At 44.3% G+C, this 27,152-nt stretch overlaps 1 protein-coding gene across 1 annotated transcript in view; it reads right to left on the bottom strand.

Moving 5' to 3' along the window:
- itih6 (inter-alpha-trypsin inhibitor heavy chain family member 6) overlaps positions 1-27,152 on the bottom strand; it is an 80,416-nt gene that overhangs the window by 34,985 nt on the left and 18,279 nt on the right. Inside the window, exons 4-5 of the mRNA XM_084334064.1 lie at positions 17,313-17,423; positions 15,559-15,822 (exon numbers count right to left, since the gene is read on the bottom strand). Coding sequence (XP_084190190.1) covers positions 15,559-15,822; positions 17,313-17,423 — 375 coding nt within the window. The remainder of the gene's footprint in view (positions 1-15,558; positions 15,823-17,312; positions 17,424-27,152) is intronic.

The following is a 27,152-nucleotide window of genomic DNA, read 5'->3' as shown; positions in this document are numbered from 1 at the left end:
AGGCTGAGAGAGGAGGAGGAGAGGGAGGCTGAGAGAGGAGGAGGAGAGGGAGGCTGAGAGAGGAGGAGGAGAGGAGGCTGAGAGAGGAGGAGGAGAGGGAGGCTGAGAGAGGAGGAGGAGAGGGAGGCTGAGAGAGGAGGAGGAGAGGAGAGGAGGAGGAGAGGGAGGCTGAGAGAGGAGGAGAGGGAGGCTGAGAGAGGAGGAGGAGAGGGAGGCTGAGAGAGGAGGAGGAGGAGAGGGAGGCTGAGAGAGGAGGAGGAGAGGGAGGAGAGGGAGGCTGAGAGAGAGGAGGAGAGGGAGGCCGAGAGAGGAGGAGGAGAGGGAGGCCGAGAGAGGACCAGACCAGAGGCTCAAGCAATAATGTAGTATCGATGGAAATGTTAAAGGACCACTGCATTATTTTTGTAAATTAGCTTACCGTCTTCTCCAGAGAGAGAGACAAGAAGATAGAGACCAGTTTTCTCTCTGTGCGTTCAGTAGAAAGCTATCTGGCTGCATGTTAGCCTAGCTTAGCACAATGAATGGAAGTGGACAGTGCCGGTTAGCCTAGGCATTGTCCAACTAACACCTCTCCTGAACTTAAAGGGGACATGTACTGCTATTCCTAGCACTATTTGGGCAACTTTACACAATTCCTGTTAGTCTATTGAAGACATCTGTAAGTTTTTTTTTTTTTTAAATGCATTGTTTTATATTTCTAATCAAGTACTCAAAACCATCATTTTTCAGCTCCAAGATTTCAGGCTGTTATGGCCTGGCTGCGTGTTGCTTTTTAACAGCGGAGGAGTGCAAGAATGTGACAATGTGACCATGTGACCGCGGCAGCGCGAGAGAGCGGCAGTGCGGAAATAGGCTGTCTATTGCCATTCTCTAAGACAAACGCTAACCTTAACCAGCTCCTTAACAGCGCCTAAATTTAACCTTTCTAACCTTAACCTTAACCAACTCCGAAACAATGCCTAACCTTAACCTTAACCTTAACCATGCCTAACCTTAACCTTAACCATAGAAAGAATATTGCCATTCTCTAAGACAAACTCTAACTCTCGATGGGATTCGAACTTGAAACCAACGGACCGCAGGACCGCCGCGCTGCCAGGTGAGCTAAGCTTCGAATGAGAATCATGGCGGTTTACGGCTAAATAATGCCGCAAGCTCTGCCGCTCCGCTCCGCGGCAGAGCTCTGCTCTGCTGCTCGACTCTGCGGTTGCCGCGCCTGCCGCGGGGCGTGTCGCAGCCAATCAGGGAAAACGCGGAAGCATTCGGCGCACTCCTCCGCTGTTAATAAGCAATAGGCAGCCGGCGTATCCAATGGTTATTCTAGAAGGGGCGGGACAACCACGGACGCGTGTTGCTTTTTAACAGCGGAGGAGTGCAAGAATGTGACAATGTGACCATGTGACCGCGGCAGCGCGAGAGAGCAGCAGTGCGGAAATAGGCTGTCTATTGCCATTCTCTAAGACAAACGCTAACCTTAACCAGCTCCTTAACAGCGCCTAAACTTAACCTTTCTAACCTTAACCAACTCCGAAACAATGCCTAACCTTAACCTTAACCATGCCTAACCTTAACCTTAACCATAGAAAGAATATTGCCATTCTCTAAGACAAACTCTAACCTTAACACTTTGATTGCCGGAAAACGCTTTTTCACGTCATTCAGAGCCATGCTAAAGGTGCCGAGGACGCCGTAACTCGTCTTTGATATCAATATTTCAAAAATCTGTGATCGAAATCATATTTTCTTTCGGAGCCCTGAGATGTGCTGGTGGGTTCCCATCAACTGTCTAACGGTTCGAGAGCGCCATCTGGTGGCCGATCGGCAGAGAGGGAGGGGCGCCCCAAACAGGAAGTGCTCATCCATATGAGCTCCGGGCACTCGCGTCCGGTAGCCGGACTCCATCTCAACACACTGGATGATCAATCGCTCGCCCCAAACTCAATAAACAACGTTATTTGGACGTACATAGTATTATACAAGCTGGAAATGGTTCATCAGGATAAACATCCCATAATCGAAAACGGTCTACACCACGCTGATCGTCCAACGGCGCGAGGATGATACGGTAAGATTCAGCGTTATTTTTGAACGTGTTCCATATAAACTGTTATGATGAACATATGACCCACACTAGATGAATGATATAACGCTGCCCACGGAATTATAAACGATCCCCCGCCCATCCGGTCATCATCAGATCATACGTAGATCATTCTAGAAGTACGTCCAATTTAATTTTTTTATATCGCCCCGATTGCCATCAAACTGTATTTCATCATCAATATAATGCATTTGGGGCTATAGATCACGTTCTGGAGAAAGCTGCAGAAAGAGATGAAAACATACTTTAGACCATACTTTACTATGAATATGTGAATGAAAAAGTTTAACGTTGCTACACAATGAACAATACATATAGGACTTTGAATGGGCCCTAATAATGGCAATGTAGCAATAGAATTTAAAAAGTTATAGCCATGCAAAGAAGGGGTACTTCTCCATAGACAAATAGAGCTGGCAATCTATGGTATATCATGAATTTAACCCATGGCAATCAAAGTGTTAACCAGCTCCTTAACAGCGCCTAAACTTAACCTTTCTAACCTTAACCAACTCCGAAACAATGCCTAACCTTAACCTTAACCTTAACCATGCCTAACCTTACACGTTAAAAAAAAAGAAAAAAAAAATTGATGGGATTCGAACTTGAAACCAGGACCGCAGGACCGCCGCGCTGCCAGGTGAGCTAAGCTTCGAATAAGAATCATGGCGGTTTACGGCTAAATAATGCCGCAAGCTCTGCCGCTCCGCTCCGCTCTGCGGTTGCCGCGCCTGCCGCGGGGCGTGTCGCAGCCAATCAGGGAAAACGCGGAAGCATTCGGCGCACTCCTCCGCTGTTAATAAGCAATAGGCGGCCTGGCTCCGCCCATAAGCACTTTGAGTGACAGTCAGTCCACACAGTCTGCGACTGGTAGACAGAGAGAGATAGAGAGAGAGAGAGAGAGAGAGAGAGAGAGAGAGAGAGAGAGAGAGAGAGAGAGAGGGGGGGGGGGGGTGCGAGAGAGAGAGAGAGAGAGAGTCAAGTCAAGTCAAGTCAAGAGTTTTAATTGAGAGAGAGAGAGAGAGAGAGAGAGAGAGAGAGAGAAAAAAGACAGGCCGTCTCTTCCTTTCGTTTTTTCTCTCCCTGCGGCAGCTTGTGTGTGGGGGGGGGGGGGGGGCCTCCCTTCCTCCCCTCTCCCGTGTGGCGCGGCAGGTCCCCCCCCCCCCCCCAAGTGCTCCCTCCCTCTCTCTCTCTGTCTCCCTCTCTCTCTCTCTCTCTCTCTCTCTCTCTCTCTCTCCCTTTCTCTCCCTCTCTATCTCTCTCTCTCTCTCTCCCTCCAGAGTATGCAGAGGTGTCGGGTTTCAATCTGCCTCGCAGTATGAGGAAGTGGGCGGGCATTAGCTACAACCACAGAGCCAATCACATCACTGTCTTCTACCCAGAGCCTGAATGACGTGACTCAGGCCTTCAAATCAGGATGGACTAATTTACTGGAGCAGGAAATTATCTGAGCTGAATCAGAGCAATCCGCCAATATGGTATTTAGAGAACACATTGATACTAACTCCTATTACTATAATACAATGCTAGAGACTGAAAAATGACATTTATAGTACATGTCCCCTTTAAGGCTAACCGGCACTGTCCGCTTCCATTCATTGTGCTAAGCTAGGCTAACATGCAGCCAGATAGCTTTCTACTGAACGCACAGAGAGTTTCACGACACGTTATAACTTACCATCTTTAGATAATAAAGACGTTCAAGTTTTGTTTTATTCGTCACATACAGTATAAGGTACATTACAGTGAAATGCTTGGTTATGTATGACCCTCCTGAGATTGTGCTTCATACAGTAAAAAAAGTTAAAGAATAAAGACCAAACACTATACTATATACAATATACAAAACTAAAATGTACAAAATGCAAAAAAACTAAATGCAAAAATTAGGTAGAAGCGGCAGTGCAGAGGTAGTTTTAGGAATTAATAGATAAAATATGGTGGTAACAAAAATAAATAATAAAGTTTTTAAAGTGAAAGGTTTAAATGTTAAATGTGATTTTTTTTCCCAGTGAGATTTAACCTGTTGGGTTTCAGTAGATTTCCTCAGTTTAAGTAAGCTACATGTGTAACCTATAACCTTTTATCTATTGCATATGTCTACACTATTAAGTAGCATTTCTGTTGTAGATTCAGGTCCTGCAGGTTTCAACAAGTTCAATGTAAGACTTTTTAAGACCGTTTTTAATACCACTCTTTAAATTTCACGACCATACTAGCAAAAAACCCACACATAGTAGCGACACTGAAATGGCGGCTACACTTGCACGCCAATTAAAATTCTTGTGTGTTCCATACGAGCTCTCGCCAGATGTACCCAGTTCCCAGGCGCCCACACAAGAAACAACGACTTGAATACAAAAACACGTCATGTATTTAATATTATTTCATCTCCCGACAGCCCCCCAAGAAGTTTAATACCTGTGCAAATTAACTTTTTAATACCTTTTAAGGCCTTAAATTGAGAATTATATAGACATAGACTTTTTAATATATAATAGATATTATAGATAGTAGAGATAGTAAAGCTAGTAGAGATATTACAGATAGTATAGACAATAGAGATAGTAGAGATAGTAGATATAATAGAGATAGTAAAGCTAGTAGAGATAGTAGAGATAGTAAAGATAGTAAAGCTAGTATAGATAATAGTAATAATAATGCAGGACCTCTTTAGAGGTCTTTATTCGGCATGCAACAAACTGGGACATGCAATGGGAGCGGCATAGTATTGTTAGTTTAGATAGTATCGATAGTATAGATAGTATCGATAGAGAAGGCGGCTGGGTGGCGCAACGGACATTGCGCTCGTCACCAACGCAAGAGACACCGGGTTCGAATCCGGCTGTCGGCGTTGCCTCCGGCTTGGGCCGGCTAACTCAATTGGCAGAGTTAGCGGGTGGGAAGTCGAAGGGTGGTAGTCTGGTCGTTGTAAACAGCGACTCCTACAGGTGGGTTGGGGGCGCCTGCACAGCAAAGTCAGGAAAATGGCGGCGGCAGTGTGAGCCTCCTACACGTTACACCTCGCCAAATGAGAGTCCGCGCTGGCAGGTGAAAAGATGTGACAGGCTGCCTCCACATGTATCGGAGGGGACATGTGATTCAAGTCTTCTATCCTCCCTACAACCGGCCAGTGGGGGGCATATGCGAGCAACCATCAGGACAGGGGAGGGAGAATTGGCACGAGAGGTCAATTGAGATGGGGAGAAAAATCACAGAAAAAAGGAGGAGAAAAAAGTAGATACAAAAAAAAGATAGTTTAGATAGTAAATATAGTAGAGACAGTATAGACTTAAATAATGTAACATTGATGTATTTTTTCCTCTTCATTTAGAACCACACTCCCACAGTAGTAATGGTTAATAGTATAATAGTATAGTGGCTGTACATCTGTGTATCTACAGTTAGTATAATAGTACTAGTGCCTGTACATCTGTGTATCTGTAATGTCCCCAGGGCCGGTTATGAGAATGACAGTGAACATTTCCTCCCTCCTGACAATGGTCGCCTACCTGGTCCCCTACCTCCTGACACTGGTCCCCTACCGCCTGACAGTGGTCCTCTACCTCCCTCTTGTGGCCAGACGAGCCAGTTGGTTCAGACATCGATTTTGCCCTTATTAACTCACATGCTTACTTTGATTAATGGGATAATTAATGGGATGTCACTGTGTGTATTGTTGTTGAACTCCCCCACCCTGGTGTGAATTGGTTTCCCTGGTTAGTGTTGTGTGTGTTATTGCTTTTTGTTGTCTAGTTTGGTGTTCTGATTTTATGTTGTTGCCTGGCTTCTACCAGGTGTTGCTCGTTACAATTAGTCTGTGTATTTAAGTGTGGGTTTGTCATCACTTCCTCGTGGCGTCATTGTCTCCAGTACCCTCCTTGTTACCCTCACTCACCTCAGTGTTCCCTTGCTTCATGTCCTTAAGTGTTGTAAGTAGTTTATGTTTCCGTTTTAGTTCCTCTTTGTTTTCCCGTGTCCTTCAGTGTGGTTTTGTCTTAGAGCCAGCTCGGCTGAGCGTTTGTATGTTCCGTTTTGTATTATTTCGTCCAAGTAAAGCCTTTATATATTTTCCCGTTACCCTGCCGTCTCTGCCTCCTCTCTTCCTGGTCTGCAACTGCGTCCTCACCCTCATAGCACCCCCAATCCTAACATGTATCTACAGTTAGTATAATAGTACCAGTGCCTGTGCATCTGTGTATCTACAGTTAGTATAATAGTACTAGTGCCTGTGCATCTGTGTATCTACAGTTAGTTCATAATAAAACTCCTCAAAGGACATTCCTGCCTCCCGTGTCCTGATTAGACGCGCCATATTGCTGACTGCTAACCACAGACACCTTCAATACAAGGACGTCGACGCCTTCCAAAGCTGTGTGGAACATTGGGATGTAACGGTATCCCCCGCATTTCATTGTATGCCTTGTATGCCGTGACAAATAAAACTCTTGACTTGACTTGTAAGTGGGAGTGTCTTCTGAGTGTGTCTGACTCTTAACCAGCAGCAAAACCGGCACGGACTACAACGTGTGACGTATATATCATGCCAGTTAGGGTACCTTGTGTATATACTGTGTAACGTAAGCCCTACGAGGGGGGGGGGGGCATTTTCAGGATCTCACCTAGGGCCCAACAGACCCACGGGCCGGCCCTGGCTTAGTTATAACCCGCGTGACCCATTCTGGCAAACGAGAGCGAGTTGATCCGTCTCTCTTTTCGGAAGTGTCTCTGATGTGAACTACGGTTGCACCAGACTCCCGCGTGGAGGCAGACAACCAGAAGATGAGATAACGAGGAGCTTGAGACTAACGAGGGAGCCGCTGCCGGTAGGAAGCGTGAGGAGAAGCCGACGGGACGGCGGGGGAAACAAAGTTCACTTTGTAACCAATCCTCCATGAAGCTGCACACGATCTCAACCGCACAGCCCTGATAAATATTCCATCCCACTGTATTGTTATTTTTATTCCAATTAGTGTATATACATTGAGAGACACAGAAACTGAACTATCCACACACAAGCACATACACGACACGCACGCTGAGCACGCTCACACACTAGCAGCCACTTTAACACTCATGCCGCACACACGCACACTTATGGCCAGAGGAAAGGCCACTTAAAGTAGTATAACATCAGGAACAGTGTATTGCACTACTAAAGCTACCTAGCATGTCCTATATGCTCTGTAAATACTAATGTACAGATACCGAGATGGCACACCATGTACCTGTTTATTGCACTGTTTTATTGGATTCTATTAATATGTTGTACCACTGTATTTTATTGGATTCTATTATATGTTGTACCACTGTATTGCACATCGTCGCGGGCAAGACCAGCCGCATTTCACTGTATCCGTTAATTAATTGTATGCCGTGACAATTAAAACTCTTGACTTGACTTGACTTGATATACTGGACCACATCGTGGCACAATTGTACAGCCCTGGCCTATTTATCTTTATTTTCATAATGATATTCTATTCTATTGTGCTTCTATTTGAATTGAGCTTATATTATTCCATTTTATTTTATTCTACCGTTATTGTCTGTCCGGCGCTAATGTTGCACCAAAAACAACCAAATCAAATTCCTTGTACGTGTAAACTACTTGGCAATAAAGACCTTTCTGATTCTGATTCTGATTCTGATTTTGATCTGAGACACGGTCTCTCCTGCCAGGCCATGTTCACACCGCCCCTCTCTCTCTCTCTCTCTCTCTCTCTCTCTCTCTCTCTCTCTCTCTCTCTCTCTCTCTCTCTCTCTCTCTCTCTCTCTCTCTCTCCCTCTCTCTCTCTCTCTCTATCTCTCTCTTTATGGTGGTTATATTCTGTTGGATGTCCTTTTCTTGTCACAGCAGCTCACAAATCTTGCTGCTGTGTTTGCACATTGTTGTATTTGCACATTGTTGTATTTCTGCAATTTGTGGGAAGTACCTGTATATGTCTCTGATGTCTTGGTATATTGGGCAGGTTGTTAAGAAGTGTACCTCTGTTTCCACCTCTTCTTGTGTGCAGTCTGCCTATGGCGGCCTCTTCTCGATGGCTCGGCTGTGCTCGCTGAGTCTGTACCTAGTCAAGGGTCTTCTTAGTTTTGGGTCAGTCACAGTGCTCAGGTATTCTGCCACTGTGTACTCTCTGTTTAGGGCCAAATAGCATTTCAATTTGCTTTGGTTTTGGGTTGATTCTTTCCAATGTGTCAGATAGTTTTCTTTTTGTTTTCTTATAATTTGGTTTAGTCCAGTGTAGGGCTGCACGATTAATCGATTTTAAATCGAAATCGCGATTTGGAATGATGCAATTATAATTTTTTTTATTTTTTAAACCAGGAAGTCCCATTGAGATACAAGATCGGTTTGGGAGAGGGAGGTAAGGGGTTTTAGATTGTGTGTTGTGAAGTTTAGACTTCAGAGAGGGAGAGTAAAGTACAGAAAAAAAGGTACCGTTGGGTACCGGTATCGATTCCCAGGTAAAAAGAAACATTTTCAGGCTCGGTGTCCCGAAAAGACCCATGCGTAGGCCAGATGCAAGCCGCATTTTACAATAAACATCTGTGGGGCTGCTTAAAAAAATATATAATTATAATCGCAAATTTAATCGCAATATCTGTCAGAAAAATCGCAATTAGATTATTTCCCAAAATCGTGCAGCCCTGTGGTTTCTGTCTGGTGGCTCTGCTTGTGTTTGTGAGCAGAGTCCCAGAACCATCTGGCCGAGTGGGCATCTATCGAGGGTCTCTCTGTAGGTGAGGGCTTTGTTGTGGAGTGTGTCTGGGTCACTTTCTTTTAGGTGATTGTAGAATTTAAATGCTCTTTTTTGGATTTAGAGAGCTTGATGTTCCTTTTTATGGCATAAAAAGCCCTTCTTGCTTTGTCTCAGTGTGTTGTTCACAGCTTGGTTGAAGTTCCCTGTAGCACTGATGTTTAGAACGAGATAGGTGTATGTGTTCTAGGGAAATTGTGTCTAGGAGGAATTTGTGTTTGTGTTGTTGTAGGCTGGGCCTTTTTTGGAATATCATAACTTTAGTTTTGGTTATATTTACTGTCAGTGCCCATGTCTGGGAGAATTTGTGCAGAAGATCAAGGTGCTGCTGTAGCCCTTCTTTCGTTGGAGACAGCAGCACCAGGTCATCTGCAAACTGTAGGCATTTGACTTCTGTGTTTGCTAGGGGGATGCCAGGTGCTGCAGTTTGTTCCAATGTTTTTGCCAGTTCATTTATGTATATGTTGAAGAGGGTTGGACTCAAACTGCACCCCTGTCTAACCCCACGGCTTTGAGGGAAAAAGTCTGTGTTTTTCCTCAATCCTCACAGCATGTGTTGTTGGTGTACATTGACTTTATGAGGTTGTAGGTTTTCCCTCCAATGCCACTTTCTAACAGCTTGTACAGCAGACCCTTGTGCCAAATTGAGTCAAATGCTTTTTGAAAGTCAACGAAACAGGAGTATACTTTGCTTTTATTTTTATTTATTTGGTTGTTGATTAGGGTGCTGAGGGTGAGAATGTGGTCTGTTGTACGGTGATTTGGTAGGAAGCCAATCTGTGATTTGCTCAAGGCATTGTTGTTTGTGAGGAAATGTATGAGTCTGTGGTTGATGATCATACAGAGGATTTTTCCAAGGTTGACACAGATCCTACGGTAATAGTTTGGGTAAAATTAGTCTCCCTTTTTGTGGAGCGGTGTTATGAGTCCTTGGTTCCTAAGGATCCCGGAGATCCCGGAGCTAAGGACAATGTTAAGGAGTTCTAGTATAGCCAATTGGAATTTGGAGTCTGTAAATTTTATCATTTCATTTAGGATACCATCCGCTCCGCAGGCCTTCTTGGTTTCAAGTGATTTTATTTTGTCCTATAGTTCTTGTAGTGTAATTGGGGAGTCTAGCGGGTTCTGGTAGTCTTTTATGGTTGACTCTAGGCTTTGTAGTTTATCTTGTACAGTATGTGTTTTTGCTGTTAATTATTTTGTATTGGGCTAAAGAGATTGGTGAAGTGGTTTACCCATACGTCTCCATTTTGTATGGGTAGCTCCTCGTGGTGTTGTTTGTTTAGTTTGTTGCAGTTTTCCAAGAATTGTTTGTTTTATAGATTCCTCTATATCCTGTAGCTGGTTTCTAACGTGTTGGTCCCTTTTTTTCTGACTGTGTTTTTGTAGTGTTTCGGTGTTTCACTGTATTGAAAACGTGTGTTCTGGTTGTCTGGGTCTCTGTGTTTTTGGTTTGATAGGTTCCTTAATTTCTTCCTGAGATTTTTACAATCATTATCATACCATTTGTAATGCATATTTATATTTGTCCTCGCTTTCCTATTTGAGGCCTTTAGGTCTCTCTCTCTCTCTCTCTCTCTCTCTCTCTCTCTCTCTCTCTCTCTCTCTCTCTCTCTCTCTCTCTCTCTCTCTCTCTCTCTCTGTTCTCCTCTCACTCGCTCTTCCAAAGGCAAACAAAAGCACCTTAAGTGACTTACACACCACGCAAGCACACTTACTACACTTAATTTTTTTAATGTATGTACATCTAAAAAGAAAAGCTGTGACAATAAAATAACCTGAATCTGAATCTGAATCTTTCGCTCTCTCTGGCTCTCTCTCCATTCCTGATCCCAATTCTAGTCCAGTTGTTTCTGTTCAAGTTTTAGTCTTTATATTATTATGTTCCCCTTAGCTTTGTTCCTGCATATGTTTCCTGTCTTGTTCCTTAGCTGTAATCCTCTTCATGTAGTTCTTTGTTAGCTGTAGTCCTCTTCCTCTAGTTCTTTGTTAGCTGTAATCCTCTTCATGTAGTTCTTTGTTAGCTGTAGTCCTCTTCCTTTAGTTCTTTGTTAGCTGTAGTCCTCTTCCTGTAGTTCTTTGTTAGCTGTAGTCCTCTTCCTCTAGTTCTTTGTTAGCTGTAGTCCTCTTCCTCTAGTTCTTTGTTAGCTGTAGTCCTCTTCCTTTAGTTCTTTGTTAGCTGTAGTCCTCTTCCTGTAGTTCTTTGTTAGCTGTAGTCCTCTTCCTCTAGTTCTTTGTTAGCTGTAGTCCTCTTCCTGTAGTTCTTTGTTAGCTGTAGTCCTCTTCCTCTAGTTCTTTGTTAGCTGTAGTCCTCTTCCTGTAGTTCTTTGTTAGTCTGTTTCCTGTCTCAGGCGTTTCCTGTTTGTCATTACCTGAGTATTTTAGTTCCCTGTTTCCTGTCCTTCTGATGTCATTGTCTACTGTAGTCTCTTTGCTTTTTGATGCCTTTTCCAAATGTTTTCAGTCTGCTGTATATTATTTTAGTGTAGGTTAGTCAACTCAGCTGTCGGCCTTTTCCTCTGATCCTGTCTTCTCTACTACACAACTCCTGATACAGAGAAGGCTGAATATTCTCACAGATGAGCAGCTGACACTTTAACACTTTGAGTGCCAGTGACGAGATTTCTCGTTAGTTCATGCCAACCGTTGAGTGCCAGCCGACGAGAGATCTCGTTTTTAATCGTTCTTTTTTTTATTATCGATTTCCATTCATTTTCATCAATCTAGCCTCACGTTACCAGTGGGGATCTGTCTGAACTCGAACAGGGAAAATACCGCCCCCTATCGTCTCTCTGGATGGTACTGCACCCCTTTGGATTGGATTGAATGAAACGCATGGAGAAAAAAAAGTCCTGCTTCCACATTTTACTTGTCAGACAAGTAACCGGAGATGATCCAAATAATCGCCCACCACCAGAACAGCGGAGAATGTGTGTTTCCAGTACCCAGCGTTGGATCAATAAACGCGATCGATATTTGGAATGGCGATCAGGAATTGGAATAATCTTTTTGGAGAACATCTGATCTGAGGTAAGGAATCTATTTTACCAGTCTTGGGATAATCAGAGCTATTTTCACCTATATATCAGCGTGTGCCATATGTGTGTATGTGTGTGTCTGTGTGTGTGTGCGATCAGGAAATAAGATAATCGATTTTTCAGCCCGCTTCTATAGCGTGCATAAGTACACATATACTATCGATAATCTAGCATTTATTTGAAAACGATTCATAAATAGGCCGAAAAATGACAACGTGTTTTGTGTATTCCAGTGTATTCCAGTAAAGGGCGTTTATCACAGAATCTTTATTTTTGTCTGAAACTTTCAAAAAACGAGCGTTTTTCAAAATGGTATAAAACGGAAACGAACCAATTAAAAAACAATCCGTTTCGACAATGTTGACTGCAAACAAGTCATTGATAAGCGACGGCCATATTAGACACATAGCCATAATTTAAGATATAGTTTATGCGTTCGCAAATATGAGAGCTCTGTCATTGAAGTGGTGGTGGCACGCAACAGGGTTCCGGGGTACCGGAGGCGTGGCACTCAAAGTGTTAATCAAAGCTACTCCATTGATTCTTTACCCGCAATCATTCACTCTTAAAACATATGTTGTTTAAATAACACAAGATGTGATTAAATAATAAGACTTGGGGGGCGACTTGGGAGTTGGGGGCGACAGTGGCTCAGGAGGTAGGGCAGTCGCCTGGTAATCTGGAGGTTCCCGGTTCGATTCCCGCTCTTCGCAGGCAGCCTGTCGAAGTGTCCTTGAGCAAGACACTTAACCCCTAATTGCTCCCGATGAGCAGGTCGGCACCTTGCATGGTTGCCTCCGCCGTTGGTGTGTGAATGTGTGAGTGAACAGGTAAAATGTGAGGAACAAATTGTAAAGCACTTTGGATAAAAGCTATTTTATTTTTATTTTTTTTAACTTTGGTCATTCCCCTGGCTCTTTTATGTGTTTATCACATTTATACTGGTTAAGGATGACCGACAGAAACAGGCTGAAAGGGTTCAGATGGGGGGGAAGACACTCTGGGAAAGGCACGGCTGCAGTCGGGATTCGAACTCGCTAAGCCCCAGATCCGTGACGAGCACGGTTGTCCACGGCGCTGAAATAGCGCTCGCGGTACGTGGTGAGCTACTGGAGCTCCCTGGATAAAAGCTCTTATATAAATGCAGCCATTTACCAAGACATGTTGAAATAAGACAAGATGTGATGAAACTAGGGCTGTCCCCGACTAAGGATTTGGATAGTCGACTATGATTGGCCAAAATTTGCCGTTATTCGACTAGTAGTCGACTAAAAAAACTTTTTTTATCATTCCATTTGGGTTGTGGGGGTGCTTAATGTCTGAAGGAGTCGACTGAAGGCTTCTTGTCCTCTGCAAAAGCATGCAATTGGTCCACTGATGGATACATCTTGATATTTGTCTAGTCTATAGTGCAGGGGTGGGCAATTATTTTTCCCAGGGGGCCGAATGAGCAACTGAAAATATGTTGGGGGGCCGGGCCAAAATTCCAAACTCAATTATGCATTATATACATTTTATTTCTATATAAAAAGCAGTAAATGGCATTGTTTTGACCCCTGGTAAGAGTGTATGTTATTATTTGGCAATTAAAAGGTGAGGTTAGCTTACAAAAATATCATTTATTCAAATAGAATTTATTTTCAGAATGATAAACAAAATGTGAAACATTAATAACAAAGGGCATTTTGAGTTTCATATACTATTGAAACAAGTATTTTCTTAGCTTTCTAAAGACATCACATCATCTTATAGCAAAAATAAACAAGACATGAACTGTGTAAAGAAAAGTGTCCCAGTTTTGTAGCCTTTTTTACTTTACATGCCTATATTAAACATTTAATGTTTTCAGAACTGTGCAAAAAAAAGAAAAAAAAATATCAAGTGTCCCATTTCACTTGTTATATTTCCACATTTTAGTGTTCTTCAGTTCTTTTTTTTTTCATTCAGTGTGAGAAATCCAGTCTCTGTTGAGCTTTAACAAGTCCATCAAGTCAGGTTGCATGTCTGAGGTGGAGATGTGAAGCACAGCTGCCAGATGTTCATCAGTGAGAGAGGATCTGTACCATGACTTGGTAAACGTCATGACTGAGAATGTCTGTTCACATATGTAGGTGGATCCAAAGAGAACCAACATCTTCTGAGCATGTCTCCTAAGCGTATATTTTGCGTATATTTTGCGTGTTGACATAAAAAAAAAAAAAAAAATGTATTATCATGTAATCTTTCGCGGGACGGTCAGAATCATCCCGCGGGTCCCCCCCCCCCCCCCCAAGTGCTCCCGAATGGGGGGGAGGGGGGGGGACCTGCGCGCCGAGTGTTTGCACAGTGGTGTCTCTCTCTCTCTCTCCCTCTCTCTCTCCGTCTCTCCCTCTCTCTCTGTCTCTCCCTCCCTCTCTCTCTCCCTCTCTATCTCTCTCTCTCTCCCTCCAGAGTGCATGCAGAGGTGGGTTTCACTCTGCCGCAGAATGAGGAAGTGGTTTCCACTCGCTGTGTAGTCAGCCTAGGTAGATTGTGGGCGGGCATTAGCTACAACCACAGAGCCAATCACATCACTGTCCGCCACCCAGAGCCTGAGTGACGTCACTCAGGCCTTCAAATCAGGATGGCCTAATTTACTGGAGCAGGAAATGGTCTGAGCTGAATCAGAGCAATCCGCCAATATGGTATTTAGACACTAAAACACATTGATACTAACTCCTATTACTATAATACAATGCTAGAGACTGAAAAATGACATTTATAATGCATGCCACCTTTAAAGTCAGGTCGTGTCGTTTATTTTTAACACATTCATACGTCTTTAGCTATGGACAACACGTTATTTTACACATATCTTTGTCATTTCAGGTAAGCGCTACCGGAGTCTCATGGCCGGTGCAGAGAGACTCGAAAGGAGCTTCTATCCCCAGAGGCCATCAGGACGCTCAATGTGGACTCTATGCAACATTAACCCATCCAACTACATTCATTGCACACACATCCACATACACACACGTTGGTCTTTATTCTTTTAACTATTTTTTTACTGTATGAAGCACAATCTCAGGAGGATCATACAGAACCAAGCATTTCACTGTAATGTACATGTACCTTATACGTTTTTTTTTTATCCACTTTTTCTCCCATTTTCTATATTTTCTCCCATCCCAATTTTCGTATCATCCAATTCAACCCTCCCCTGTCACGGACGCTGTTTCTTGCCTCCCACAAGCCGGCTGCAATGTGGACTAAGTCATACATAGCACAAGTCCCCTCCGGTACTTGAGGTAACAGCAGTCGCATCTTTTCACCTGCGCAGCTCGATCTCTCAGTGGCGAGGAGTAACGCGTGGGAGGCTCACGCTGCCCCCGACACTTCCTGATTCTACTGCGCAGGCGCACCAACCGACCTGTAGGTGTCGCTGTCCACAACGCCCGAATCCCACCCTTCAGTTTCCCACCCCCTAATACGGCCAATGTGTATTACTGTGGACGACCAGCTAAACTGAAAACAATGTGGAGCGCTGGGCTCGAACTGACGAGCCCAGCGTCTACAGCATTTCGTGGCGAGCGCCTTGCCCACTACGCCACGTAGCCGCCCTACATGTACCTTATATGTGACAAATAAAACCAAAACTTGAAACTTGAACTTTCAACAAGTCCTCTTTTTAAAAGAGCGCCGCAGCGCTGTCTCACCTTGGACCGCGTTGGACAGCAGCCTGCTGGTTCTGAGCGGGAGGACCTTGATGAAGCTGATGCCCGTCCTCTCGGAGATACTGAGGTCCAGCGTGAGGTTCTGGACCAGCTGACCGGGCCTCAGGCCGACGCTGAGCTCGTATCGGCCCAGGCGGCGAGGCAGCAGCTCCTCGTAGGACAGGGAGAAGGAGATCCGCGCCCCCGACGGCACGCTCACCGCCACGCGGAACCTCTCGATCTCCCGCTCTCTGGAACAGAGCGACGGGTGGAAAGTCATATCGGATGATATCGGATTTGTGACCTATATCACGTCAGTTAGGGCAGGGGTTCCCAAACTTTTCAGGCCGGGACCCAGAAAATAAGGCGGCAGAGAGCCGCGGCCCAATGCACATCGTGAAGCTTTTTTTTTTTTTTTTTGTTGCCAGGCGACCGATTTTTTTAAGCCAAATATCACTTCGATCCTATTAAGTTAGTTCAAGTTAGTTATTCATTTAGGCCTATATGTGCTACAGTATTTATGAGAGGGCTAACTTGTTGCAAAATAATAATGATAATAATAATAGCCTCATTAAAATACTATTGTTGCTTCGGTTGTTTTCAGCGTTTTATGTGCATAATCTGTTATTTAGTTTGAAATGTTCGTTGAAATAAGTAGATTTTTCGTTTTTGTTTATTTATTAAGTTAATATAAAACCATATAGTCACATTTTAGAATACAATAGAATAGAATTTTAGAATACAACTAGAAACACTGCCCTGGCCTGCTTCTAAGTTCAGTGGCCTGAAAAAATAAAAATAAAAAATGTCATCATTGTCAATGTCAATCATCTCGTGGCCCTCCCGTGGCTGCTCGCGGCCCACCTTTGGGTCCCGACCCCGACTTTGGGAACCACTGAGTTAGGGTACCTGTGTATACTCTATACTTTACTTACTCATAGTATATATTTAGATTCTGGTGTTTATTGTAACCATATTCATTGTAATGTATAATATAACTGCTAGGACATACAGACCCCCATCTGCACCTTTGATCACACTGCCTACTTGCTCAGATGCGTATATTCAGAGTTAATTATATTGTTTACACTGCCTTTTTAAAAAACCTTTCTACTGTACTATAATTTCATTTCCTGTATTTGTGTATTTCTACTATTACCCTGCCCATACGTGTACTTCCCCTCCCCCCTCCCCCTCCCTCATACTGCTATGATGCCTGAATTCAATAAAGGAATATCTTATCTCATTTGGTATTGGAGGTTTTCCCCTTTACTGTACATACAGTAGAAGTAAGACTCTTTCCGAGTGTGTATTGTTGATGTTGTCGTTTTTTTTTTTAAAGGTGATGTACGTGTTTTGTTTGTTAAAATAACAGCCATCCCTGATATAGAGTGTCTGGTCAGTAACACATGGGTCTCCCAGTCCCTCCACTCTGCAGTAAACACAAAATAGATGATCTAGTATCCTGTTCCCACTTTATCCAATCGGGAGAGAGAACTCCACACTGCAAAAATTAATGGTCTGACAAAAATGAGAAATAAAAAAGTTTTAAGCAAATGTGTCCTTGAGACAAGTCATAATCTACCAGTGCAGTAAGACGATTTGGCTTGGCAAGATTTCTTGAAATGAGTAAAAAAAAATATATATCTAGGGTTCTCTCTCCTGATTGGATAAAGTGGGAAAGGATACCAGGAAATGTATTTTGTGTTTACTGCGTCTGATTGGCTGTTCTCAAACTGACTTGGTGGCGACCAGGCCGGCGCTCTTCCCTTGCTTCTTCGCGGCGTCGTAGAACTTCCTGGCGGCGGCCCGTTCCTTCACCTGGGCGACGTACACCTTGCCGTTGGAGGTGCTGATGGGAGAGAGAGGAGGAGGAGGAGGAGGAGGAGGAGGAGGAGGAGGAGGAGGAGGAGGAGGAGGAGGAGGAAGAATCATCCCCCTGTGAGACTCACTCACAGAGCTCAGGTTATGAGACCATAAGTCTAGAAACGGCTCTTTTAAAAAAAACATGTTTCCGTTTATATTCGCTTCGTCGAATTCACAGTCGGAATATTCACGCCGCGGAGTGACCGCCACAAAGCCCATGGCTATATGTCGCGGCCACACGTCACCACGATTTAGCACAAACACGCGTCGTGTTTGTGCAGAGATTGAGTTAAAAAATGTGTGACTGTGTGTGGGGGTGTGGGGGGTCACACCATGGGGGTAATTTCCCTCTGAAAACACTGGTCGCTGGAAAGAGACCCGGCAACACTATGCAGCTATAAGGTGGTCGCCCCCCCCCCCCCCCCCCCTGTGTGTGCCCCACCCAACAAAATCCTAACCAAAATGACCCCTGGCTTCACACACAGTGGTAATCAAATGCTCCGAGTACAGTCGGTGGATTCTTGCTGCTCGGTCGCATGACAAGGTGCAGAAAAAAAAAAAAAAGTCAAGTCCTTTGAACAAAAATATATTTAAAAAAAAAAAAAGGAAAAACAACAAACCAAAATAACCCCTCGGGGGCCTGAAGCAGGTCTTGTTTGACACACAGAGCAGAATAGCGCAGGAGAGAGCGGAGTGGAAAATAGAGGAGCTTGTATTTCTACGCGCGGCCGGCTGGCTGGCTGGCTGAGAGGGAGTGGGCCGGGCCCGTGACGCCGGGGACCCGCTCGCAGAATACAGGGCTTCTCAGTCCCACAGGCAACACTACTGAACTAAAGAAACACATCTGCCCTGGCTGTTTTCCTCTGGGCCGAGTCTGTGATGTGCATGTGTGTGTGTGTGTGTGTGCGTGTGTGTGTGCGTGCGTGCGTGTGTGTGTGTGCGTGCGTGCGTGCGTGCGCGTGTGTTACATCCAAGGGTGACAGAGAGAAGGAGAAAGGGAGATGGAGAGAGAGTGAGAGGAGAAGAGAAGAGAGTCAGAGAAAGAGAGTGAGATAAAAGAGGAAAGAGAGAGTGTGAGAAGGGGAGAGAAAGAGAGAGAGAAAGAGCGGGTGAGAGAGTAGGGGAGAGAAAGAGAGAAGTGAGAGAAGGCATGGGGCGGAGAGTGAGAGAAAGAGAGATGTGAGAGGTTATGTTCATACGTCACACTACGGTTGTAAAAGCTGTTTATGTTTCCAGATTCTTGCAACATGCAAATCTGTGTACATGTATGTGAGAGGTTGTGTGTGTGTGTGTCTATCTTGGCAAGGAGCCTTGGTAAACTGCGTGGGGGAGAAAGGGGTGAGGAACTTTGCAAACGCCTGTAATTTTCTCTATTAAAGAGACACTGGACATTTTCTAATGTTGCCTTTTTCCATATTTTTTTCATTGGAGGGAAACAGTTTCTACATTAAATGTCCTTCAGTTCCCCCTGAAACAGCTCATTGGCGCTCCACATTGAAACAAGCTTGAAGCTAGCCCCTCAGTTTCACAATTTTGAAGCTAGCCCCTCAGTTTCACAAGCTTGAAGCTAGCCCCTCAGTAAGCTTGAAGCTAGCCCCTCAGTAAGCTTGAAGCTAGCCCCTCAGTAAGTTTTAAGCTAGCCCCTCAGTAAGTTTGAAGCTAGCCCCTCAGTACGTTTGAAGCTAGCCCCTCAGTTTCATAAGCTTGAAGCTACAGTAGCCCCTCGGTTTCACAAGTTTGAAGCTAGCCCCTCAGTGAGCTTGAAGCTAGCCCCTCAGCGAGCTTGAAGCTAGCCCCTCAGTGAGTTTGAAGCTAGCCTCTCAGTAAGCTTTAAGCTAGCCCCTCAGTAAGCTTGAAGCTAGCCCCTCGGTTTCACAAGTTTGAAGCTAGCCCCTCAGTGAGCTTGAAGCTAGCCTCTCAGTAAGCTTTAAGCTAGCCCCTCAGTAAGCTTGAAGCTAGCCCCTCGGTTTCACAAGTTTGAAGCTAGCCCCTCAGTGAGCTTGAAGCTAGCCCCTCAGTAAGCTTGAAGCTAGCCCCTTGGTTTCACAAGTTTGAAGCTAGCCCCTCAGTGAGCTTGAAGCTAGCCCCTCAGTAAGCTTGAAGCTAGCCCCTCGGTTTCACAAGTTTGAAGCTAGCCCCTCAGTGAGCTTGAAGCTAGCCCCTCAGTAAGCTTGAAGCTAGCCCCTCGGTTTCACAAGTTTGAAGCTAGCCCCTCAGTGAGCTTGAAGCTAGCCTCTCAGTAAGCATGAAGCTAGCCCCTCAGTGAGCTTGAAGCTAGCCTCTCAGTAAGCTTGAAGCTAGCCCCTCGGTTTCACAAGTTTGAAGCTAGCCCCTCAGTGAGCTTGAAGCTAGCCCCTCAGTAAGCTTGAAGCTAGCCCCTCGGTTTCACAAGTTTGAAGCTACAGTAGCCCCTCAGTTTCACAAGCTTGAAGCTAGCCCCTCAGTAAGCTTGAAGCTAGCCCCTCAGTGAGCTTGAAGCTACATAGCCCCTCGGTTTCACAAGCTTGAAGCTACAGTAGCCCCTCGGTTTCACAAGTTTGAAGCTAGCCCCTCAGTGAGCTTGAAGCTAGCTCCTCAGTAAGCATGAAGCTAGCCCCTCAGTAAGCATGAAGCTAGCCCCTCAGCGAGCTTGAAGCTAGCCCCTCAGTAAGCATGAAGCTAGCCCCTCAGCGAGCTTGAAGCTAGCCCCTCAGTAAGCATGAAGCTAGCCCCTCAGTAAGCATGAAGCTAGCCCCTCAGCGAGCTTGAAGCTAGCCCCTCAGTAAGCATGAAGCTAGCCCCTCAGTAAGCATGAAGCTAGCCCCTCAGTAAGCATGAAGCTAGCCCCTCAGCGAGCTTGAAGCTAGCCCCTCAGTAAGCATGAAGCTAGCCCCTCAGTAAGCATGAAGCTAGCCCCTCAGTAAGCTTGAAGCTAGCCCCTCAGTAAGCATGAAGCTAGCCCCTCAGTAAGCTTGAAGCTAGCCCCTCAGTAAGCATGAAGCTAGCCCCTCAGTAAGCATGAAGCTAGCCTCTCAGTAAGCTTGAAGCTAGCCCCTCAGTAAGCATGAAGCTAGCCTCTCAGTAAGCTTGAAGCTAGCCCCTCAGTAAGCTTGAAGCTAGCCCCTCAGTAAGCTTGAAGCTAGCCCCTCAGTAAGCATGAAGCTAGCCCCTCAGTAAGCATGAAGCTAGCCCCTCAGTAAGCTTGAAGCTAGCCCCTCAGTAAGCTTGAAGCTAGCCCCTCAGTAAGCATGAAGCTAGCCCCTCAGTAAGCATGAAGCTAGCCTCTCAGTAAGCTTGAAGCTAGCCCCTCAGTAAGCATGAAGCTAGCCCCTCAGTAAGCTTGAAGCTAGCCCCTCAGTAAGCTTGAAGCTAGCCCCTCAGTAAGCTTGAAGCTAGCCCCTCAGCGAGCTTGAAGCTAGCCCCTCAGTAAACTTGGATCAATCAAAGCGGGGAACATAGAACCCGGGGAACATAGGACCCGGGGAAGATTGAAACTGAGGGGTTAGCTTCAAGCTTACTGAGGGGATCATCCCTATGTTCCCCGGGTCCTATGTTCCCCGGGTCCTATGTTCCCCGGGTTCTATGTTCCCCGCTTTGATTGATTAATAGATTGAACATTTTATAAATTTTTATTATTTTATTAATTATTAATGTCCGCCTTGTTTCGAACGGTTAAGCTTAGGCCCTCTTTCGAACTGGTTAAGGTTAGAGTTTGGAATCAGGGCTGGTGGTCTAAAATGTTCAATCAATCAATCAATCAAAGCGGGGAACATAGAACCCGGGGAACATAGGACCCGGGGAACATAGGACCCGGGGAACATAGGGATGATCCCCTCAGTAAGCTTGAAGCTAACCCCTCAGTTTCAATCTTGGACGATGCTAACAAGCTATATTGGGAAAACTGAAGGACAAATCGATGGCTGAAGAGCAAAACCTTCTATCTGCATAAAAAGTGGGGAACAACCTCCTATCTGCACTTTGCGAGGCACTAATAGCCTACCTGGTCGGTATTGTTAACACATAATATTTACATTTACATTTAAATTTAGCTTGACGCTTTTATCCAAAGCGACAAGTTTTGTACTCTTTCAGCTGAGTAACAATGTTCATCAAACAGTGTTGAAACGTGGGTGCTGCGGTGTTGAGTGCATAGTAGTAAAAACTAAAAACATATTAGCATAGTAAGTAGTAATAATAGGCAAGTTAGATTATTTAATGGCAAAGTGCATGATAGTAAAAGACTGTACAAAGGTTAGTTTTTAATTTCTTTAATTTCAGATGTTGATTGAAGAAACGTGTGTCGGGTTTCAGCTGTCCTGACTGGTGGGAAGTTCGTTCCACCATTGTGGAGCAAGGACCGAGAATAGCCGGCATAATATAGTAATATAGTCCAAAAACAATTCCGAGAAGTCTTTTTTCGTTTTCTCAAAAAAATAAATCTTTCAGATATAGGAGGTTTTGCTCTTCGAAATGTTATTTTCTCTCAACAACACAATATGAAAGATGTCTGGTAAAGAAAAATAACTCACCAAAAGAAAAAAGAAAAAGAATAATAAAAAGAAAACACACCAAAATACCCCTTTAACTTTTTTTTTTTACTTCTATCTACAAAGACTGGTATTCATCTGCAGTGAGGAGGTGCTCCCCCCCACCCCCCCCCCCCCCCCCCCTGACCGGCTTCCTCTCCCAGGTCCAGCCCCCGCCCCGCTGCTGGGCCTTCAGTGTTGACCTGTTTGTTTTGTTTATATTTAGGGTTCTTCAAGGAGAGTGGTTTCCAGACCTCTTAGTAACGCAATTATATGTCTCCTCTCCGCCGGAATGTCAGTTCCTGACATAATTCCTCTGAAGTTGTATTTCTGGATTGTGTGCATGCATTGAGTGCAAGAGGTGAGAAGTACGTTTACTCTACTGGGGTTTAATCTGAGGTGAAAAGTACTTTTACTCTACTGGTGTTTAATCTGAGAGTGAAAAGTACTTTTACTCTACTGGTGTTTAATCTGAGAGTGAAAAGTACTTTTACTCTACTGGGGTTTAATCTGAGAGTGAAAAGTACTTTTACTCTACTGGTGTTTAATCTGAGAGTGAAAAGCACTTTTACTCTACTGGGGTTTAATCTGAGAGTGAAAAGTACTTTTACTCTACTGGTGTTTAATCTGAGAGTGAAAAGTACTTTTACTCTACTGGGGTTTAATCTGAGAGTGAAAAGTACTTTTACTCTACTGGTGTTTAATCTGAGAGTGAAAAGTACCTTTACTCTACTGGGGTTTAATCTGAGAGTGAAAAGTACTTTTACTCTACTGGGGTTTAATCTGAGAGTGAAAAGTACTTTTACTCTACTGGGGTTTAATCTGAGAGTGAAAAGTACTTTTACTCTACTGGGGTTTAATCTGAGTGGAGTGTTTCCATTATCAGAGGGAATATAATTTGACAAATGTTACTATAAAAGAAGGAAGGGTCGTCACGTCAGAACACCAGCGTTCTATACCAAGGAAAATATAAAAGAAGGAAGGGTCGTCACGTCAGAACACCAGCGTTCTATACCAAGGAAAATATAAAAGAAGGAAGGGTCGTCACGTCAGAACACCAGCGTTCTATACCAAGGAAAATATAAAAGAAGGAAGGGTCGTCACGTCAGAACACCAGCGTTCTATACCAAGGAAACTATAAAAGAAGGAAGGGTCGTCACGTCAGAACACCAGCGTTCTATACCAAGGAAACTATAAAAGAAGGAAGGGTCGTCACGTCAGAACACCAGCGTTCTATACCAAGGAAAATATAAAAGGAGGAAGGGTCATCACGTCAGAACACCAGCGTTCTATACCAAGGAAAATATAAAAGAAGGAAGGGTTGTCACGTCAGAATACCAGCGTTCTATACCAAGGAAACTATAAAAGAAGGAAGGGTCATCACGTCAGAATACCAGCGTTCTATACCAAGGAAACTATAAAAGAAGGAAGGGTCATCACGTCAGAACACCAGCGTTCTGGGGCGGCCGGGTAGCGCAGCGGACTAAGCGTCTGTCTACCACCACAGAGCCAGTGGGATCGAATCCGGCTGTGGTGCCTCCGGCTCGGCCGACCGTCCACACTAACACAATTGGCAGTGTTAGCGGGTGGGAAACTCGGCGAGGGTGGGTTCTGGTCGTTGTAAACAGCGACTCCTACAGTTCGGTCGGGGCGCCTGCACAGCAAGGGAAGGATCTGGGAGAGGTATAGTGTGACCTTCCACATGTTACACTCCCCCAGTGAGAGTCCGCGCTGCCAGGTGAAAAGAAGCGGTGGGCTGGCTGGCTACACGTGTGTCGGAGGAAGCATGTGATAGTCTCCGCCCTCCCAGACCGACGGTAGGGGGTAGAGTGCGCAACGACCAGGAAGGGGATTGGGAATTGGCATAACGACTAACATTGGGATGGGAGAAAAACGGAAAAAAGGGGGAAAAGGATAATAATAAAAAAAAAAATACCAGCGTTCTATACCAAGGAAACTATAAAAGAAGGAAGGGTCGTCACGTGAGAACACCAGCGTTCTATGCTCCGCTTGGTGCCAGAATTTGATGTCAGTTCTATTGAAGCCTGTATTAAAATTCAAAATTGACTAGCTATCTGAGAAAATAAATACATCAACCAATATATATATATATGTTTAATTAAGCATTACATCACGCGCAGGAGTGGTTTGTGAACAATAAACCATGCCTAGGGGTGGTCGTTAGACCCCCCTAGGCATGGTTTATTGGTCACAAATCACGACTACAAGTGGTGTAAAGCTTTTATACAACTGCCAGATTCATCCAACCTTATTTCTATACAATAAACACACATTAATCGAAGATTTATTGAAAAAACCATCCGCCAGAAAAAGTAGTTCCCACAACTACAAAAAAGACAAGTTGCCTCCATGTGGAAGCAGCTTGAAGTGCATCCAACCAAACTAACACATCCAACTGTGTATTATTGGAATGATTGAGAGAAGTTGCCTCATGTGGAAGCAGCTTGAAGTGCATCCAACCAACTAACACATCCAACTGTGTATTATTGGAATGATTGATTGAACATTTTATTACCAGATGCAGAATGGGTACAATACAGTACGGCTCAATACACACAATTGTTAAGGGGATGCAGACCTACTTTCCATAGAACTTCATTCTTAGATGCTTCTATATAAAGTAGGTAAAACAAATTAAAACGTTTTCTTTGCCCTATAGGAAAAAAACGTTTTCTTCGCCCTATTTTTTTATTTATTTCTTTTAGCCTAAACTTAACCAGTTGGAAACCAGGGGTACAGTAATAAAATTAGCAATCAACCAATCAATCAATTCAATAGACCATGCTCACTTAAAACAGCGCTGCTTCTCTCTCAGTCTGACTCCCCCGCTGTTGCAGACAGGAGTGTGTGTGTGTGTGTGTGTGTGTGTGTGTGTGTGTGTGTGTGTGTGTGTGTGTGTGTGTGTGTGTGTGTGTGTGTGTCACAGTGTGTGTGTGTGTGTGTGTGTGTGTGTGTGTGTGTATGTGTGTGTGTGTGTGTGTGTGTGTATGTGTGTGTGTGTGTTTGTGGGTACGCCAGCGTCGGACAGTGTGAGAGTGAACGCTGCAGTCAGTGGGAAGGAAGTAGAAATTTAAATCAATCAATTAATCAATCAATCAATCCGCGATTTTTCTTTTGTTCTAGATTGACTCAAGACCCATCAATTACATCATCCAACATTGTTTAAAGGACTAACACATTCCCCTTGACAGAATCGCTTCATATTTAGTCGTTATGGTGCTATCAACATATCCATTTGTTGTCCGCGATCTTGTTTTCTCCCGGAGTGAGCCGGGGAGTGATATGTGATTCGGTTGTGGGCGGGTCCTGAGCCCAGGACCGTGGATTGTTGCCAATAAAGACGTGTAAATGGCCAATCAGAATCGAGAAATTTGCATGCCGTTGTATAAATTTTAATATACCGTATAACTTTCCCCACAACTCTGAGTTGAAAATGTATTCTCCAAAACTGCACCTTTAAGTACATACAATACTTGAATATGTTTACTTGAGTAGAAGAGAGAGAGAGAGAGAGAGAGAGAGAGAGAGAGAGACACGGACAGACAGACAGACAGACAGACAGACAGACAGACAGGCAGGCAGACAGACAGACAGACAGACAGACAGACAGACAGACAGACAGACAGACAGACAGACATACAGACATACAGACAGACAGACAGACAGACAGACAGACAGACAGACAGACAGACAGACAGACAGACAGACAGACAGACAGACAGACAGACAGACAGACAGACAGACAGACAGACAGACAGACAGACCGATCGATTTTGGCTGTTCACATTAACCGTCTGTAGTGTGGTGGTGGTAGTGGAAGGGTTAACCTTCTGTAGTGTGGTAGTGAAAGGGGTAACACTTTGTCGTGTGACAGTGACAGGGTTATTAAAGGTGTCATGCAGTGCTATTCCTAGCACTATTTGGGCAACTTTACACACTTCCTGTGAGTCTATGTAACACATGTGTAATTTTTATTCCAAAAATAATCATTGTTTTATATTTCTAATCTTGTACTCAAAACCAGCATTTTTCAGCCTCATGAAATCAGGCTATTATTGGCTTGGCTCCACCCACACTTTGAGTGACAGCCACCCACCAAATAGCTCCGCCCATCTCCCCGTCATTCCATCCAGGTAGAGGTCTGAGGTCTTAGGTTTCAGGTTTTTATTTCGACACGCAAAAACATATACCGATTTTACTAACTAATACAACATGGATGTACATTATGTTTGGGATCCAGAGAGCGACCCACAGTTTGATCCCGAAGAAGAAGAAGAAGGCGATTTGCTACAGCGAGGCTTACATTACATCGTTTCCGATTGGTAAGTTGATTAATTGCACTATTAGTTACTTACTGTTATATAATAGTTGTGTACTTCTGTCGCGCGCGGCCCGTCGAAAACACACACTCACTAACGTTAGATTGTACTGACACTAACCCCCAAACAACAGCGATCGAGGCTTACGTTACATCGTTTCCGATTGGTAAGTTGATTAATTGCACTATTAGTTACTTACTGTTATATAATAGTTGTGTACTTCTGTCGCGCGCGGCCCGTCGAAAACATTGGCGACCAGTCTTGCGCCGATTTATAGGCCAGAGGACAGAGGTTTGTTTACAAACCGATGTACTTTCTAAGAGCTATATATATAATTTATAGTATTGCTATCTGTCCATTCTCATTGTCACTTGAGTGCATAAACCGTGCCTTCATAATGGCTTAAAGAAAATAAAAATCCATCGGTTGGTTGTCATTTTATAGCGTCGTGAATATATGGTTTATCGCACTTTTCGTCTCGTCTTTTTTCCCGGGAGCTAGATAATAGGCTAAACGTTGGCGCCGTTATATCAAACGCCATTTCTGCTGTATATATACAAATGAAATAAAACAAACTGCGTAGCATCCGGACTATTACAGAGCATCTATGGATGAAATGGGGGCGGCGGGGAACGCCGATTAGTATTATTGATTAGCAATACAGTGTGCGTTCAGGTAGCCAATGTCAGTGATCGATCACGTTAGGTTTTAAAACAATGTCCAATCCAGCTGTAATTTGGGGGAATAGTATCCTACCGTCAGGCCATGTGATCGCCGGCAGCATTTCGTCATTAGTCATCGGAAAATCGGTAGCTCTACAACCAGGAACATTACATCTGCGGGGTTTGCTGCTCATCGTGAAATTGAGGC

This window comes from Notolepis coatsorum (assembly GCF_963971535.1).
Source record: "Notolepis coatsorum genome assembly, chromosome: 17".
NCBI lineage: Eukaryota > Metazoa > Chordata > Actinopteri > Aulopiformes > Paralepididae > Notolepis > Notolepis coatsorum.
This window is presented reverse-complemented; position numbering and strand designations above follow the sequence as displayed.